General features: G+C 43.5%; 1 protein-coding gene and 1 pseudogene across 1 annotated transcript in view; one reads left to right on the forward strand and one right to left on the reverse strand.

Annotated features, from left to right (window-relative positions):
• Positions 1–2,819: 2,819 nt before the first annotated feature.
• Positions 2,820–4,078, reverse strand: LOC109464008 (annotated as a pseudogene).
• Positions 4,079–4,522: 444 nt separating this feature from the next.
• LOC109464009 (deleted in malignant brain tumors 1 protein-like) overlaps positions 4,523–12,127 on the forward strand; it is a 37,443-nt gene continuing 29,838 nt past the window's right edge. The window contains exons 1-2 of the mRNA XM_019760930.1: positions 4,523–4,535; positions 4,625–4,853. Of these exons, the coding sequence (XP_019616489.1) occupies positions 4,523–4,535; positions 4,625–4,853 (242 nt within the window). The remainder of the gene's footprint in view (positions 4,536–4,624; positions 4,854–12,127) is intronic.

Here is a 12,127-nt window from a genome sequence, read left to right on the forward strand (position 1 = left end):
TATATATTCCATCAACCAACGTCTTAAGGACATGTATCTCCAACAACAACAACAACAACATATTACGGACATACAGATTACTAAATCTGTGTCTTGCGTTACTCGTCCTCAGCCATTCAGGCCCTCAGGTGTTACTCAAATCTATTCTCGATTGTGGGATCAAAAAGACTTTTCATGCTAGGGGATGCAGAGGTGAGAAGAACGTTGTGAGGCCGATTCCTGTTGTGATCGAAAATCGTCACAAAACACCTTACAGGTCCTTTCAGGCTCTCTTTCACAGGGAGAAAGTGTTGAAAAACTTGGACTAGGTGCGTGTGTACAAGAGGCGACAGTCAAACCACCCAACATTTTTGTTATGTAACCCTAGATCGTTGGTGAATAGGCTAGACGAATTCCAAACCATCCTGCTATGGCATGACGTAGGAACTGCAGCTGTGACGGAGTCATGGTTTACACCTGACATGCCTGAGATGTGCCTATCCGTAGATGGATATACTTTGTTCTCCAAATGTCGTCCATATAGAAGAGGGGGATGTGTTACCCTCTATGTCAAGGACTCACTACCAGCTACGATTATGCACGACATGTCAGTACCGCAGGAGTTACAATGTTTATGGGTCTCGGTACGACCCAGACGTTTGCCGAGGGGATTATCAGAGGTGGTCACTTGCACAGTGTACAACCCACCAGCCTCTCCACACCAAGTACGCTACCCCGGCCCTCTGTACGAAGTTAGATTAAGTCATAACTTCGTACAACTTCGTACTTCGTACGCTACCCCGGTCCTCTGTACGAAGTTAGATTACGTCATAGCTTTTTACAACTTCGTACTTCGTACGCTACCCCCGGCCTTCTGTACTAAGTAAGATTACGTCATAGCTTCTTACAATTTCGTACTTCGTACGCTACCCCCAGTACTCCGTACGAAACTAGATTACGTCATAAAATCGTACAACTTTGTACTTCGTACGCTACCCCCGGCCTTCTGTACGAAGTTAGATTACGTCATAGCTTCGTAAAACTTCGTACTTCGTACGCTACCCCCAGCACTCCGTACGAAACTAGATTACGTCATAACTTCGTACAACTTCATACTTCTTACGCTACTCCGGCCCTCCGTACGAAGTTAGATTACGTCATAACTACGTACAACTTCGTACTTCGTACGCTACCCCCGGCCCTCCGTACGAAGTTTAGAAGACCTCCGCGGGGCCTGCCTTTCCTTGACGAGAGCTTTTTGCTAAAAGCGATGTTGAGGGCCTTTTGTGCGGGAGAGTCAGGTGGCTTGCGAAGGATGTGCCCAGAGAGAGTCCATCTGCGATGGTGGACGTCATTTTGAAGTGGACAATAGTTGCAGATCTTGTACAGCTTGGTGTTCCTAATGTGGTATGGGTGGAAATATCCAGCTAAGCGTCTTAACTGCTTCCTGTGCCAAGCGTCGATCTTGCTGGCTAACTGTTCCGTTAGCCCCCATGAGCCACAGTTCTAAAGCATTACAGGTAGGATGTAAACGTCAAACAGTTTAAGCTTTAGCTCAAGGGAGGCTGGTTGTGCTCCCCAAATGTACCACATCTTCTTAACTGCTGCGTTGGCCAACTGCATTATCGCGTCGATATCGTCAGCGATGCCTAGCCGGGAGCCCAGTGACCGTTTTTCTCCATGTCTCCTCCTCCCTCTCACTTTTCCAACAGATATGTATCCGTTCAGTCTTGGAGGCGTTGGCCTGTAACTTCCACTCTGGTAGGATATTTATCGCCTGCTCGTGTATGTTCTCTAGATGTTGGTGAGATGTGCTGATGAAGTCAAGGTCATCAGCATATTGGGTCTCTGGTGGCGAATTGTCTTCGACAGGGGTTGGTGGGTAGGTCTTACACAGATCACGGAGGGCTGCCTCATAGTAGATGTTGAAGAGCTGTGGACTTAAACTGTCGCCCTGAGGTGAGCCAACAACTGCTTCAAACGGAGGGGCTGCTTCTCCTCGGACGCGTACCGCGAGGGTGGTGTCTGTCAAGAGAGCATGCACCATTCTCACTATGTCATCGTCGTCCACCACGTCCTTCAGCACCGATATGAGCTGAGCTCTGTCCACGGTGTCGAAGGCACGGCTGCGATCAATACCTAGAATCGGGTGAATGTGAAGGTTCCACACGTTCGTCATGACCAAGTCAGTCGAGATTCTCTTGGTGAAAACGATGTCGGTTGTGCTGTGGCCCCGTCGATAAGAGGACTGTGAGCGTGGCAGATAGAGATCTACCTGAGGTTTACAGCATTCCAGCACGATGACAGAAAAGAGTTTCCTAATGCCGTTCAGCAGAATTATCGGGTGGAGGCTGTTGCATGGACCTCGCGGTTTGCCTGGTTTCTGTAGAGGGATAAGAACGCCTTGACCCATGGCCTTTATTACCTCTCCTTTGCTGAACATTCCAATTATTATGTTCGCTATCGTGATAGCCATTGGATCGTCCGACTGAGAGGAGCAATACTTCAAAAGTTCCTTTGCGACCCCTTCTGCCCCAAAGCTGCGTCCGTTCTTCAGTCGTGAAGCTGCCCGCGCAACTTCTGAAGCTTTTACTGGTTTGCGCAGGGGTGCAGCCTGAAACGGAGGAAGAGGCGCTGCGTCGATGTTAAACTTAAAGAGACTTTCGAAGCGTTTTGAGATGATGTTGGCCTGGTCTAGCGGTTTAACGAGCGTTTCACCGCTAGAGGGACGAACTGCGAGAGGATCTCCGCCACTAAACCTTAGGTCCTTCATGGCGGCGAACGTCCTTGCGTTGTCGTCTATTTTTGCTGCTTGAGCGTGAAGCCCAGCAGTGACCAGTTCACGTACTCTCTTGCTCGTGTTGCACTTTCCTTCTCTGCACAGTGAGGTTTTTAACTATGTCCTGTGTAGCACGGGTCACTATCCCTCTCTTGAGTTGTTGTATACGACGTCGTAGGTCCTTTTGCTGCTTTGACATCTGTGCAACTTGTGGGTTGTCCGTGAAGTAGGTCTGTGTGCGCTTACTACGCTGTTCCGTGCCTAGTATCTTCCTTCCCTGTTCTACAAGCATGGATGCCGCTTCATCCCAAGTAGTGGGTTCTTGTGCTGCCGATACTACTGATCTCCACTCCTCCTGCTTGCCCTTGTCGTTTCGGATCTCGTCTAACCTGATCGCCTTCGTCCGTGTGGATGTGTTGGAGAACCACGCCTTTTGAGGCAAGCAGATGGTGGCGACTACCATACGGTGATCAGTGCTGATCTCCGGAACGTGATATGCTTGTGCATGTGTGACTGTACGTCTCTGCTTGATTCGCCCTAGTACAAAGTCAATTTCGTACAGTTCTGTTGTTGTCAGTCTTGAAGCTGGACTCCCATGTGGTGATGTGCTTGGGGTGATGTTGGAATAGCGTGTTAAGCGCCACTAGTCCATGCTGCTGACAAAAGTTTAGTAGGCTTTTGCCGTTTTCGTTTTGTCGTCCCTTTCCCCATCGCCCAACTTCTTGGCCAACTTTGCCTGCTCCCAACTAGGAATTGAAATCCCCGCCAGGTAGAACAGGGACCGTGAGGGGTAAAAGTCAACTGCGGCCGACAGTTGAGAGTAGAACCAGTCTCTCAGCGTGGGGTTTTTCTCGCAGGTCTGACTAGTTGGCCCATATGCACCGACTACAACCAGGGGTTGGGATTTCTCTTGCTTGAAGAGGATTTTTACGCCAAGATACGGTCGCCAAATTATTTGTATCCCTGGATCCTCTTCATCATCCGGCGACTCACCCAGATCCCTCTCCACGGTGGTAGCCTTGCTCCTGGCCCAGTAGCTGTAGGTGGCTGTGCCTCAGTGCAATGGGTTTCTCCGATGCGACTTTGGTTTCCTGAAGACAGCACATATCTACACTTTTCTTTGGTAGCAGTTCATCTAACTCCTGTCGCTTTGTAATCTGTGAAATCCCTCTAACGTTCAGCGTAGCAATACGGAACTTTTGTCGAAAAATAGCCCATAGATCCGCTGAACTTTACTCGCTGGTGCCTCCACCTCGAACATTCTGAGCACGAACACGCTTTGCCACATACACTGAAGCAAATCACCCTTTCTTTCTCCATACACCAACTCTTAGGAGGAAGTTCCACACTGAAAGCCTTTTCCTACAACAACATCACTATGGAACAAGCTACCACGTGATTTTATTCCGACATAGGTTTAACCTTAAAAGTCTAAGGTCAACGAACATCTGTTCTCAGTAACTGTACAGTAACCCAAAACATTTAAGTGGCTCACTTGATCCTTGTTTTGGGGTGAACTATTAAGTAAATAAAAAAATCTATGGCATTTCTAAATCCTGCATCAAAAGAATATTAAATAGAATAAATAAAAAAGGCAGGGGCTATTTGTCCACTCTATACCTTTGTACCAAATTTCAAGTGATGTAACCTAAAAATGTAGAAATTGAATTCATTTAAGAAAATAACAGGGTCTATAAGAAGAAAGGGAAGAATAAATGAGTGAAAACAATATTTAAATCCACACCGTGTATATACTGAATAAATATGTATAGACCCAGTAACTCTGTATGAAACAAAGCCTCCCTTCACGCTTACATAGTGACGTGACGTTACCTGCACCTGATGATGTTATTTCTCATTCCACAGTAACCAGCGTCACCGGATGTGGAGGGAACCTGACGGCTCCTTCTGGAGGCCCCGTGACGTCACCCAACTATCCTGGTGACTATGGCTACAATGAGAACTGTGAGTGGCTGATCGCTGTACCAGAAGGAAGCATCATTCGCCTCACGTTTGACAGCTTCGACACTGAGGAACGTTGGGACTTTCTCACCATCTACGATGGAGCCAGTGATAATGCTGCAAAGATAAAAAGGTTATTATTATTTATTTGTTTCAGGCACTTACTGGCCCATAATTATACAGTAGACTAACAAAACATTAATACATACAAAACACACACACACAAATCAAATCCTATATAATCAGACGTTTTCGTTGGTTTGTGAAGTACGAGTTGCGATAGAAGAAAATTGACTTAATTACCTCCATGAAAAATGGAGGTATTGTTTTTGGCGTGTCTGTCTGTGTGTCTGTCTGTCTGTGTGTCTGTGTGTCTGTGTGTCTGTGTGTCTGTCTGTGTTTCCGCAACTTTGTAGTCAGCATAACTTCAGAACGCCTTTATGGATTGTGATGATATTTGGTATGATGGTAAGTCTTGGAAAGACAAAGGTCAAGGTCAAGTATGGGCCTCCTGGTGGATGACCTTGGTACTGCAGCAGAACTTCCGGTTTTTGTATCTTTTGTCCTGAACAAGCTATGGTCTTGACTTTTTGGTGACAGATAGCTTATCCTGTCAGGAATAAGTGGCGCAAGTTTGGTCCCCCTAGCAGCTTGTTCTGGAACTGCAGGTTAGTTTCTGGTAAAAACTTTTAAAAGCCAATGAGTCCAGATTGGAACAACGTATTTTCATCATTTTTGGTGTGTAGGTACCTGAGAGACAGTTGTACATGATTAAATGCAAATTATGCAAATGAGGACTTAATTTGCATAATTAATGAGGAAATTCTATAATTACAGTGTTTCATATAATGGTACTGCTATACATGTAATCTATTTAATCTGTGGCAGGCGGAACATCAACAGATACCAATTATGCAAATGATGACCTAATATGCATAATTAATGTGAAAATTCTGTGAATCCTTATTGCTGAATGATGGGAATTTTATACCTCGTAACATGTGTAAGTTACTTAAAGGTTTGCATCGCTATGCATGTATTATGTTAATGTAGATGTTATTTGCATAATTAATGAGGACAAAGCAAGTCCATATTTCATGGAGGTATGAGATCTCGGAACTCTTGTTACAGACTGAACACTATTGTTAGAATGAATGAATGAACTTTATTGCTCGAGAGTTGTACATTGCACAATGCTGGCAACAATGACAATGTGAGCAATATGATAGGTCTATTCTAAAAAACTACTACACAGTACAAAAAAAACGGAAATGACGGATTGACATGGTGTACGTTACGTTTGGTACAGGACTTTCTCTCCTCTGTAAGGCACTATATATATATTTAGGCCTAAATACGTAAGCATGGAGTCGGGGTATGACTTCAGTACATTGAAAATGTTCGTGTTGGTCTTTAGGAAAGGTTTACTAGCTTTACACGTGATCATATTTTCTATTGTCAGCTTGGGCGAATTGATTCTTGATTTGCTAATGTTAACTGTTAATGTGAAATGTTGATGTTAACTGACTCCAAAGGTATCAGTCATGTTAAAAACAAACATCGCACTGGCACTACAAGTTCTAAGTTATATATTTTATGCTCCTTGAATCAAATTTACAGGAAGTATAATGATAACCAATCAACATGGGGTATTCAAGGTACTCTTAACGCTTGGATTTATTCTGCATAACGAAAACTACCCCCAAGCTGGGAATATTTATTTATTTATTTGCATGTTCATGCCCATGGGGCTAAATGCATACATCAGAAAGTGATGGTACATGTACATCATTCTGAGTAACATGATACATAAGACACATATTACAATAGTTTGTGCGTCAAATATTGATTTTCCTTATTATTCCATATTGTCTAGGTTAACCGGTTTCCACTCGCAAATTAGCCCCATCATCAGCACATCTAACACGCTGTTCCTGAGGTTTAGATCTGATGGGATTATGAGCCATCAGGGGTTCCAGTTTTCCTACATAAGTAAGATCTTTGGTTACACTTCTTAACTTAAATTAACAAGGTAACTGATATAATTTAGTATGCTGGTTAATACTAACTGCGGTTGTGGCAGTTTTCTATCATTTTCGATATATGATTAGTTTTTTAAGGTCCAGAAGATAGGAAAAATTGCAAATTATGTAAATGACCGTTTGATTGTCATGGTTAATAAGGAAATTTGAAAATTGCATTAGCATACACTATAGACTTTTATAGTTTGTAAAAAATATCTATATAATGTATAGGAAGTAGGATATTAATAGACTAAAATAATACAAATGTTCACATAATTATATGATAAATGGCAAAGGAAGGAAATCCATACCTTCACATTGTTTTGTTTCAGGCAGTACTGCAGGTCAATGCTGGGATCCTGGTGTGCCGGCCAATGGGTACAGGGATAACAACAGTAACTTTACATCAGGACAGACAGTCAGGTACACCTGTATGGACGGGTATCCGCTGAGGGGGACTGCCAATATAACCTGCCAGCCGAACGGGACTTGGACTGGCTCTACACCAACATGTGGAGGTAATAAATAAAGAATTGAGGTTGGGGTAGAACTTTTGGGTTACGGTATACATGCGTACACAGGTAACATTGGTCATCATGTTAGAAGTGACCTTTTGTAATGACTTAACCCCTTGAAAGTTTAGTAGTACAGTATCCCCAGGATCACCAAATAGCCCGGTCTGAATAAAGTTGACCCAGTTCAAATCGTTTGGGGAGGGTCACCCAATGATCAGACGTGCTTTAAAGGCCGGTCCTCTGTAACGCATAATCTACGTATAATCATCGCATGATCGCTTAATATTCAGATGGTACTCTAATAGTAAAACTAGAAAGGCCAATATTTGCTTAGGAGCAAATACAGCGATGGCTTCACCACATTTTACGACATGGTAGGGAAAGAATGAGAAACACAAGGGAAAACAATGATTTACATTGATATAACTATAATATGAAGTAACATACAACTAATACAACAGTTGGATAGCTATTCCCTACTTTATTGGTTAGGATTTTTAATTGCATAATGCAAACTGTTGATTTTCAAAATAAAAAAAACGTTCATGCCCCGCATTCCAATGCTGGAGCAGGAAAGCTTGAAATACCTACCAAAACACTTGAATACAGACATACTGTCAGTATGAAAATGCTCTGTGCAGGTGCTAATCAAGTTAAATCCCAACAGCCAATCAGCAAGAAATGCTCTGTGCAGGTGGAAATGCTCTGTGCGAGTGTTAATCAAGTTAAATCCCAACAGCCAATCAGCAAGAAGAATAGAGGAAAGCTGCATGCCTATTGGTTGATGCCCTGCATTCCATTGTGATGACTCATGCCCAAACGTGGTACACAGCACAGTAATACATTTGCTATAACACAGCCAAAAAGCTCAAATAAAACCATTCTAAAAGCCTGTATCACCAAAATTTAAAAAACGCCTGGGGGTATTTGCCCACTGTACCTCCATACCAAAATTTAAGGTCCTTAGGCCCCAAAATGAAGAAGCTGAATCCATTTAAAGATATGGCAGGAGGAGGAGAAGGAGAAACATCAGAAAAAGCAATATGGTTTCACCACACCACTTCGTGGTGTGGTGAAGCCATAAAAATGCTCTTAAACGTACATGTAAATATGCTGTGATTGTACAACGTACAATGGGACCGTATTTAGATGCACTTTAGATGCGTTTCTATAAGCAGTGGCACCTGTGCTGTGCAGTGTGAACCATTCAGAACATGAGCGATAGGTGAACAAGTTTTTATTAAATCTTTGTACTCGGTCTACGTAAGCACACTGTTTTTGTTTTAGACGAACGTAGTCCGCGCGATACGCATCACAAGTTATTACTTCTGATCATGGTAAGGCTAAGTCGCGCAAAGGCCGACAGAAACAAGCCATTGTTCTTTACAGTAAGTTCAGTCGCATTCCCGAACCGTCGTCAGAGAGCTATCTTCTCACTTCGCATTTCGTACCTATCCGCCAAGCCACGTCGAGAGTTCCAGGCAGATTTCTTGGGCGTACTGTACGCAGTCGGTCTTTTTGCAAGTTAATTCACATGAACAGAGATTTTACGAGTCAAATTATTCCGAAAGCGAAGGCCACGCAGAGTGCAGGAAACTGTCCCGACTAGGTCTTAGTGATGCACAATTTTGTTCCAAATATGCGGTAAAATGGCATAGAAACATCAAAGGTCTCGTATGTTCACCATGAATGATTTTGTTCATTATTCACTATTCATGTCATCGAATTGAAATATAAATATTGATGTAGAATACAATCCACACACCCACTGAAACTCAACATTAAATATTGTAAAAGCGAGTAATATTTTTAGTTACTAGGGGATTCTTTCATCAGTGACAAATTGGAAGGATAAGGACACTGACCTTGAAATTTTCGATGGCTATCAGTCCATCTTGTTCACGGAATGGCCTAATCTCGCGCTCGAGACTTGCATCAGTCTGCTGGGCCCCACCTCCTCTTACCTCCAGGGGGGGGGGGGGAGATAACAACTCCAGAAAAGACAAAAGTAGCAAGGAACAGAGTAAGATCGGAAAACAAGAACAACTCCCAGCGAGTTACTTGGTACTACCCTATATACATGGAGTTACGGAGAGGTTGAAACGCGTATATGCCAAACATAATGTGAGCCTGCACTCCAAACCGGGCTTCACCTTACGCAATGCCCTGGTCAGACACAAGGACCTTCTATCACCTAGTGAGGAGTGCGGTGTGATCTACAAGTGAGTGCGGGGAGGTCTACGTGGGTGAAACTGAGCGGTCACTGGGGAAAGGACTTCTGGACATCAAAAGTCACTACAGCAGAAAGACTGCAAATTTGTGTTAAAACAACACCAACTCCAGGCTGGTCACAACATCACTACCAGGCCCATCTCTGACATTATTGAAATCATAGACCAAGAGTCTCGCAACCCACTCAGGAAGATTAAGGAGGCGGTGCACATACAGTTGGAAGGTGCCAAGTTAAACCGGACAGAAGGTTGTGAGCTCCCCAATACTTACTTACCCTTACTCCGGAGGGAGGCAGAGGGGGATGGGACCCGACAGACCGATGGAAGTCTCGGTCGCGAGAGCGCGAGACTAGGCCACTCCGTGAACAAGATGGACTGATAGTATCCTTATCCATCCAAAGTTGTCACTGATGAAAGAATTCACTAGGAACTGTATCTATACGTGACAAATGAATCTCTTCAACAATGACAATGCCATATTAAACATTATTCACAAAAAGCACACGGAAACTCTTAAAAAAGACATTGTTGCATGGCGTTATTTTTGTGCCCACCTACTATTTCTGACTAATAAAGAACAGGCGATGAACGGGAACCCAAACATAGACTGTTTATGTATACACATATTTATGTTTTCAAACCACGTAGGCATGAGTGCTGCAAACGGCAGGATGAGTGTTTTCTCACTCCCGATGTATAAATTGTGCGGGTAGCCAGGAGGAATTGTCAAGGAGAGCGTCCTATATGATATCATACGTAGGAAGCATATAGAAAAGTTGCTATTGTCTAACACTACATGTAAATGTATGTACAATAAAAAACAAGGCATTCGTAGTGCTGCCCACATGCCTTAGGCTAATAACAGGGGTAGGGGGTATTCTAATACTACTAATAATGTACACAGGGAAACTAAAAGAGAATAGCAGTTGTGATAGCGGCAATACAAGAATGCAATGTAAATTGTTGGCTGTGTTATATTGAACCTAGACCACATGTAACAGCTGGTCTTTCTGCGTGATAGGATTTGGTTACAGTTACAGTATCTTACGGTACCTAAGACTCTCACTCTAAGGATCTAGTTAACTTCGACTCTCACTTAAAGCAACACCAAGCCAGGTCGATTTATATGTGGCATGACTTTATTGCCGAACTGCGGTAGGTTGCACATTGCAATGGAACATCTGTATCTGTATCTGTATAGCCGGTATAACCGCCTTTCGGCGTAACACACCAGCTTCGCAGGCACGCGGCGCGGCGGCAGCTGGCTATATTACACCGATCGACTTGTTACACCTAACCTTTGAACTTCTAGCTCTAGAAACTGTTTAAAGCTATCTATTGACAGTGCCCCTACTGTACTTGGTGACAGTGAGTTCCACTCTGCGATAATAGTTCTAGGAAAGAATGAATTCTTGAACACCTCAATCCTTGGTTGATAACTCTGGTACTTGAATGCGTGGCTATTTCTTGTTCTCTTCTGGGCTGGTATTAGGTACTTAGTAGTTGGGACATCCACCAGTTTATTAGTCATTTTGTACATCATGCATAGTCTAGACATCTTTCTTCTGTCTTCAAGTGAGGTCCACTGTAGGTTTCTTTTCATTTCCGTGACACTAGCACCTCTTACATAGTTGTTCATACAGAATCTTGCAGCTTGATTCTGTACCCTTTCCAATTTGTCTTTGTCTTTCTTTGTATATGGATCCCATACTGTCGCAGCGTATTCTAGGTTCGGTCTTACAAGTGACGTGTATGCAAGTGATTTTACTCTCGTTGGACATGCCCACAGATTACGTTTAATCACTCCCAATGTCTGTTTCGCCTTAGTTGTGATATTATTAACATGTGCACCCCACTTCAGTCCGCTTGTCAGCGTGACGCCCAGATACGGATGGATTTTTGTGGTTGCTAAAGCCTGACCACAAAACTGGTAGCTAGTTGCATGTGGTGTTCGTTTGTTTGTTATGTGCATAATGTAGCATTTTTCGGGATTAAACTGCATGAGCCATTTGCTTTGCCATTCTTCCAGGGTGTTCAGGTCTTTTTGGAGAAGTTGTGAGTCGGTCTGTGTAGAAAGCTCTACATACAATAGACAGTCATCGGCAAATAACCTCACATTTGAGTCAAGCTGATCTGGTAGGTCATTTATATACAAGAGAAAGAGCAATGGCCCCAGGACGGTTCCTTGAGGGACCCCAGACGCTACTTTAACTGGAGCCGACGCCTTCCCTTCAACCACTACTGTTTGCTCCCTGTTGGTCAGGAAAGCCTTTTAACCAATTCAGCGTAGGGCCTTGGATTCCATAATACTCCAGTTTTGAGATGAGCCTGCCATGGGGGACTTTATCAAAGGCTTTAGTGAAATCAAGTATTGCTAAATCTACCTGCCGTTTACTGTTTAGTGCGCCAGCTATGTCATGGACTGTTAGTATAAGCTGTGTTTCTGTGGATCGTTTGGCTCTGAATCCATGCTGGTAATCTGTTAATATACTGTAACTTTCTAGGTGCTTCATGATTTGGCTATGGATGATATGTTCAAGTAGTTTGCAGGATATGCAGGTCAGTGAAACAGGTCTGTAGTTGCTGGGGACCGCTCTATCTCCTTTTTTAAAGATGGCGCATATATTTGCATCCCTC

Source organism: Branchiostoma belcheri, unplaced genomic scaffold (genome assembly GCF_001625305.1).
Source record: "Branchiostoma belcheri isolate BF01 breed outbred unplaced genomic scaffold, Haploidv18h27 scaffold130, whole genome shotgun sequence".
In the NCBI taxonomy this organism is placed as follows: domain Eukaryota; kingdom Metazoa; phylum Chordata; class Leptocardii; order Amphioxiformes; family Branchiostomatidae; genus Branchiostoma; species Branchiostoma belcheri.